This window comes from Lates calcarifer, linkage group LG19, assembly GCF_001640805.2.
Source record: "Lates calcarifer isolate ASB-BC8 linkage group LG19, TLL_Latcal_v3, whole genome shotgun sequence".
Lineage (NCBI taxonomy): Eukaryota > Metazoa > Chordata > Actinopteri > Centropomidae > Lates > Lates calcarifer.
The window spans coordinates 14,212,932-14,218,931 of NC_066851.1; the positions used below are offsets into that span (position 1 = coordinate 14,212,932).

General features: G+C 41.7%; 1 protein-coding gene across 4 annotated transcripts in view; it reads left to right on the plus strand.

Annotated features, from left to right (window-relative positions):
• The window catches only part of rps6ka1 (ribosomal protein S6 kinase a, polypeptide 1), a 47,220-nt gene extending 42,589 nt beyond the window's left edge, over positions 1-4,631 (plus strand). For all 4 annotated transcript variants that reach the window (XM_018663604.2, XM_051077968.1, XM_018663605.2 and 1 more), the window contains 8 exons: positions 392-517; positions 770-859; positions 978-1,136; positions 1,588-1,749; positions 1,881-1,957; positions 2,052-2,169; positions 2,280-2,417; positions 2,561-4,631. In XM_018663604.2, coding sequence (XP_018519120.1) covers positions 392-517; positions 770-859; positions 978-1,136; positions 1,588-1,749; positions 1,881-1,957; positions 2,052-2,169; positions 2,280-2,417; positions 2,561-2,683 — 993 coding nt within the window. In that variant the 3' untranslated portion in view covers positions 2,684-4,631. The remainder of the gene's footprint in view (positions 1-391; positions 518-769; positions 860-977; positions 1,137-1,587; positions 1,750-1,880; positions 1,958-2,051; positions 2,170-2,279; positions 2,418-2,560) is intronic.
• Positions 4,632-6,000: the final 1,369 nt, after the last annotated feature.

Here is a 6,000-nt window from a genome sequence, read left to right on the forward strand (position 1 = left end):
ATGTAGCCGAGTAAACAAACAAAAACACAGTTCCACATGTTATGTAGCAGTTGTGTTGGTTCTCATGGGACATGGTGGGGGAAGGAAAGGAAGGTAAATATAAAGTGTGAGGTGTGTGGAAGGCAGACAGGAAGAATAAGGGAATGAAATGGCTTAACAGAGGCACATGGCTTCAGATCCTGTTTCATGCATGGCAGGAGCAGTAATTAACTGCATGTGTTCGATTGAGAGAGACAGTTTAACAACAAGAGAAGGAGAGGAAATGCTGCTAGAAATAGATCCGGCTTCCTCACGAAAAACCATCAACATCCCTCTACCTTGTCAGCCCCCTGTCAGTCCGTCACGCCTCCACTCACCACAGCACTTCAAATTTCCAACTCTCCCTCTGCAGCAGTTGCATGGGAAGAACCTGCTGTTCAGTGACGGCTACGTACTGAAGGAAGATATCGGCATGGGCTCCTTCTCCGTCTGTAAACGATGCATCCACAAAACCACAAACACAGAATATGCTGTCAAGGTATGAATACACACCACACATCAACAACTACACAGGAGAATCATTACTCTATCTCTGTTATATTATTTAAATTATTTTGGAATACCACTTCTGTAAAGATGCTAAATCCTATCAAGTATACTTTATTTATTTGTTGAAAGTACAAAATTCAGTGCCTTGTTTATTTACTCTGAAAAATTATATTTGAAGATATCTGAAGAATTATATGTGCAAAATTGAGCTTCATGTGACTGTTCTTTCTGTGATTGGCAGATGATTGACAAGACCAGCACAGATCCCTCTGAGGAAATTGAGATTCTACTTAGATATGGACAGCACCCCAACATCATAACCCTGAAGGATGTGAGTATAAAAACACTTGGATTACACTCGCGCTGTTATTTGTGTCAGATGTTAATTGGACTGAATGTCACAGCTGGTGATATGACAATGTGTGTGTGTCTGTGTGTTTCTGTCTCAGGTGTACGATAATGGTAAGCAGGTGTTCCTGGTGACAGAACTGATGCGCGGAGGCGAGCTGCTGGATCGGATCCTAAAACAGAAGTTCTTTTCAGAGAGAGAGGCCAGCGCTGTGCTTCACACCATCACCAAGACTGTAGAGTACCTGCACTCACAGGGGGTGAGGACCACTAGCTCCCCTGTACCCGTTATTCCCAATTGATCACTGATTTACTGCACATCAAATTTGCCAATGGGATTCCAAGCGTATCTAACCAAATCTGATAAAATGTAAAGATGTAAAAAATGTAAAACCTTATTCATCTCTGGACTAGTAATTTCTTATGAAGCACAGGAAGTTTCATCCTGTCTGAGTTTCCTGGCTGAAATATTTCTCTAATGGCTTGTGACAATGAGTTTTTTGATTTATTATTATGTTATCTTCTTTATAATGTATTGTGTTTTTGTTTTGAGGTGCATACAATGCTCAGAACCTAAGCTGCATTTTCACCCAATTTTGCCCTTTAAATTACAAGATTTTCTTTCTCTGTGCTCATTGCACAAACTACAGTGTCAATGTATTCTTGCAGCAGAAATCTCCTTATTTTATTCCTCCTCCTTGTGCTTTCCAGGTGGTGCACAGAGACCTAAAGCCCAGCAACATCCTCTACGTTGATGAGTCGGGCAATCCAGAGTCGATCAGGATCTGTGACTTTGGCTTTGCTAAGCAGTTGCGTGCCAACAATGGCCTGCTGATGACCCCATGCTATACTGCTAATTTTGTGGCACCTGAGGTGAGCAAGTCACATACAGTCTTGTATTTGTAAAGGTCAAAACTGTATCTAGTTTAAACTGAATTGAAACATTACAGTGTTAGACACTGAAATTAAATGCTTGACTATTTCTACATTACACTACATTATAGGTGTTGAAGCGTCAGGGCTATGATGAGGGATGTGACATCTGGAGTCTGGGAGTCTTGCTGTACACCATGCTGGCTGGGTAATTAGAAACACTTATACTCTAGTCTTACACAGATTTCCGTTTCTTACTGCCCTCTCTCACTCTATTCTATCATCTACTTATCTCCCACCAGTTTTACTCCATTTGCTAATGGACCCGAGGACACCCCCAACGAGATCCTGAACAGGATAGGCAACGGTCACTTCAGCCTGACTGGAGGCAACTGGGACACTGTGTCTGATGCTGCCAAGGTAGAGCTCTAAATCTGACTAACACCTTTTTTTTGCTTCCTGTTCCTCAGAGGTGACCCCAGTCTCCACCTGCCTTGCCAGTTTCATATTTAATGTGTGCTCCCTTTTAGGACCTTGTGTCCAAGATGCTTCATGTGGATCCTCATCAGAGACTGACTGCTAAACAGGTCCTCAGGCACCCCTGGATTGTCCAGAGAGACAAACTACCCAACAGTCAGCTCCCACACCATGACCCCAAACTGGTCAAGGTAGAATATTCTTTATTAACTATCTGATATTTTGTTATCAGCTCTTTAAAATATTACTGAATTGCTTTCTTTTTCATACTCAATATTTTGGATAGTTACATAGTTATTTTGGCTTTGATCACCATGCTGCTGTTTATGTACAGGGTGCAATGGCAGCCACCTACTCTGCCCTGAAGAACTCCCAACCAACTCCAGAGCTCAAACCCATTGAGAGCTCCTTCCTAGCCCAAAGGCGTGTCAAGAAGCTTCCCTCTACCTCCCTGTAGAGACTCAAAACAACCAGTCATCTCACTGGAGACTGACCAAAACCGCACCTCTTGGCTCCGAAAAAAAAAAAAAAACACCCAGTCAGCTTGCTCGGGGACTCACCGTCCACTCGTTACTACCAGCCAAGGAACACCGACTGTGGTCCTGCCCTCATTCTGTTGTTCCGCTCTTGCTGTTATCCTCCTTTCTTCGGGCTTGTCAGCTAGCCTCCTTAGTCTCCTTGGGCTAGGAAAAGATTGTGAAGATGGATTGTGGGAAGGGCGATGAGGGCAAAAAAAAAATGAAAGAGAAAATATAGGTGCGGGTTTTTGGCAGATGTATTAGTAGGCTGTACATGTGAGTGTGAGCGTGAGTGTGTTTGTGCATGACCTGCCACAGAGTCGGCACAGCCACGTTTTCGATTGTGACAATGAAAGTTTTTTCCTCTCTTTCCTCATCGTTGCTGTAATTGGTTGCCATTCAGCTTGCTTGCACGCCTGTCTGTCTGCCTGCCTGTTTTGTTGTCCATCTTCCTATTCTTTTTGTAAAGTCAATGAGCTTTATTATCACCGGTTGTGCTGCCAAATCAACTTGTGCCGACAGCACAAAACCATAGTACTGTCTGACTGCTGTTAAATGTTTTTTTGAAAGAGCATTATTAATATGAATATTAAACATTTCTGCCACAAATGCCTCTTTGGCTTTGGTACAGCCAGAATACGGGAATTCTGGGAAATGTCAAATGCTGATGTTTTGGTTAATGTCAATCTATGCTTGTATTTTGTTTTACAGAAAGTGTGTGTGTGTGTGTGTGTGTGTGTGTGTGTGCGTGCACCAGTTGCATGACTTGAAGTGTGGGTGTACGTGTGTGTGTGTGTGTGTGTGTGTGTGTGTGTGTGTGTGTGTGTGTGTGTGTGTGTACTGTCTTGCAGGATGCTACGGGGTCATATGCATGGTCCGGTGACGTGATAATGTCATGTGGCTTCCTTGTTTCTCTCCTCTCCCTTTTCTCTGCTTGGTCCACCTGCTGGCAACCATTTGAGTCTGTTATTTTTATTACTATAAAAACTAGTAAAAAAAAAAAAAAGGTGGCTTTCTGTGAAAGAAAACTTGCCCAAGGAACAATGTGGCATGTTAAAATTCTATATTTGCTTTGTTTTCTAGTTTTCTCCAGTTCCTTTTTTTCCACTGTGTTTCTTGGATAATGCATATTGGATGCTGTTTCCTGTGTTGGCTGCTTTTGTTGTTGATCGTTTTGGTTTTTTTTTCCTTTTTGTCCAAAGAAAGTGGTGATTTAAAAAAGTGAAAGACATGCTGAGCACATCACAGTCTGTGGACTTAATGCCATACAGGTCTCTTCTTCTGTTTTTTCAAAATTTAGGGAGGACGGGCTGACTGTTGTCTTTCTGGAATTGAACACTCAGTGGCAGCCTCTCTCTCTCTCCCCCCTGAATTCTCTTTCAAGTCACTGGTTGTTAATATCACACAGACCTACTCTCACTGTGTAGTATATTCAGCAGTCTTACGTTTTACTTTTTCCATTCACAATCTTTGAATTTCCATTGATTCTGTTAATTAGCGGACTTGTTTTCATTCCTATTAATGCTCAATTGGAGACATCCTAAAGAAGAATTAATGTGTTTAGATGTAAGTAGCTTCATAGGGTAGGTCCTGTTTTCAGCTCGGTGCCTAGGCCTACAGGTGAGGCAGAATGTCTTACGCGGTAAACACATGAAAACAAACCAAGCAGCCTGAAGATACTGTACATCTGTTGAAGGGAAGACCTGTGCGGCTAAATAATTTATGAACCAGCTGTCTTACCTCAAAAGGGATCAAAGTTATATTGTAATCCTTGTTTGGTGGCAAAACTCTCCCTCTTTGACTAGATTTATGGTAAGATGTTATTGTATGATAAAGATGAAGATTTTTATATCTTACAAATATTAAAAATTCAGTTGCTACGACAAACAGTCTCTCTTGTTCTGTTTCTGTTAGTGTTCAGGTATCCACATCATTGTAAGGTCCACTATATGATACATGACCTCATGTTATATTTCACGCATGATTACTTCCACACAGTGAGTTATATCCATATCCATCTATTATATCCACAGAGTCCTTTAGTTGATGTATAAAAATTTGTATCAGAAGAGAAGAAGGTGTACTGGTGCATCCCTGTTTGTGGCACTACAGCCTGGTGCGTTTCCACTGCTGGTCACTGGAGGGAGATAAAGTGCAAGCTTGTTTTCATGTAAAAGCGAATTTGAATCCAGGCTCACCTAGTTAAATGCCTCTCTTTCAAAGCACTCCGTGCTGACCACAGCTAATGCCGCAGTTTCTTCTTTACTGCTCATTCAACCACAGTGTTACATGTTGCCTTTAAATATAGTAATCTTGTCAAGTTTATTTATATAGTCTCACAACACTACTCGCCTCTAATAAAAAGTACAGGGAGTAGTTTATCGGCATCTATTGCATAAAGTCTTGTTAATGTAAATTGATTTGTATTGGTACATGCACACTGGAGACAGTTTACAGTATCTGTATGTAAATGACTTTCAGCTTCAACGCCTCTCCATCTGTCTCTTGGATTTGGACTATCATTCCATCTCCTCCTCCTCCTCATGTTCTTTCTTTCCTCCAGCAGGCAAACGCTGCCATACCACGAACCGTTCCGAAAGATTCTGCTCTACAGTATCAACTCATAGTATCACTGCATACTTCTACCTGCTGTTGCCTGTCTCTGTATGCACAGCAGTGCTCACTTATGTAACAGTCACACAGTATCTGCTGCTCCTGCTTTAGGGCTCGATCTGTATTTTACTATCATGCTTTATGCACTGTACACCATCATGTCCCAGAGAAATGTAGTCTTATTTATACACAGACACATGTTCATTCTTTGACATATTCCCACTGGGTTCTGTTTCTTGTACTTTAACGTCATCATGCCAGTAATTCACACTGCAATGAATGACTTCCTGCTCTTTTACACACACACTCACACACACATATTGATGATATTGATCACAGAACAGTGGAAAACCAGCACCATAACCATCAACTCTGAAAGGAAGAAAGTGGTGAAGCTTTTTACCCTGGTCCTGTCTCCTCAGTTTACTGCAGCTGTCAGCTGAGGCAGCTCTGTTCAAATGGGGGCTGACTTGGCTTTCTGTAACAGTGACAGTGTGTGAGGGTGTGTGTGAGAGTGGATGCAGATCACATTTGAGCTGTAAAAGGGAAACTGTCCAGGCCTGAATAATTTAATAATAGTCTATTTTAAGAGGTCTTATAATTTCACCTGTATTTTTTTTTCTTTTGTCCTGACTGATGTGAA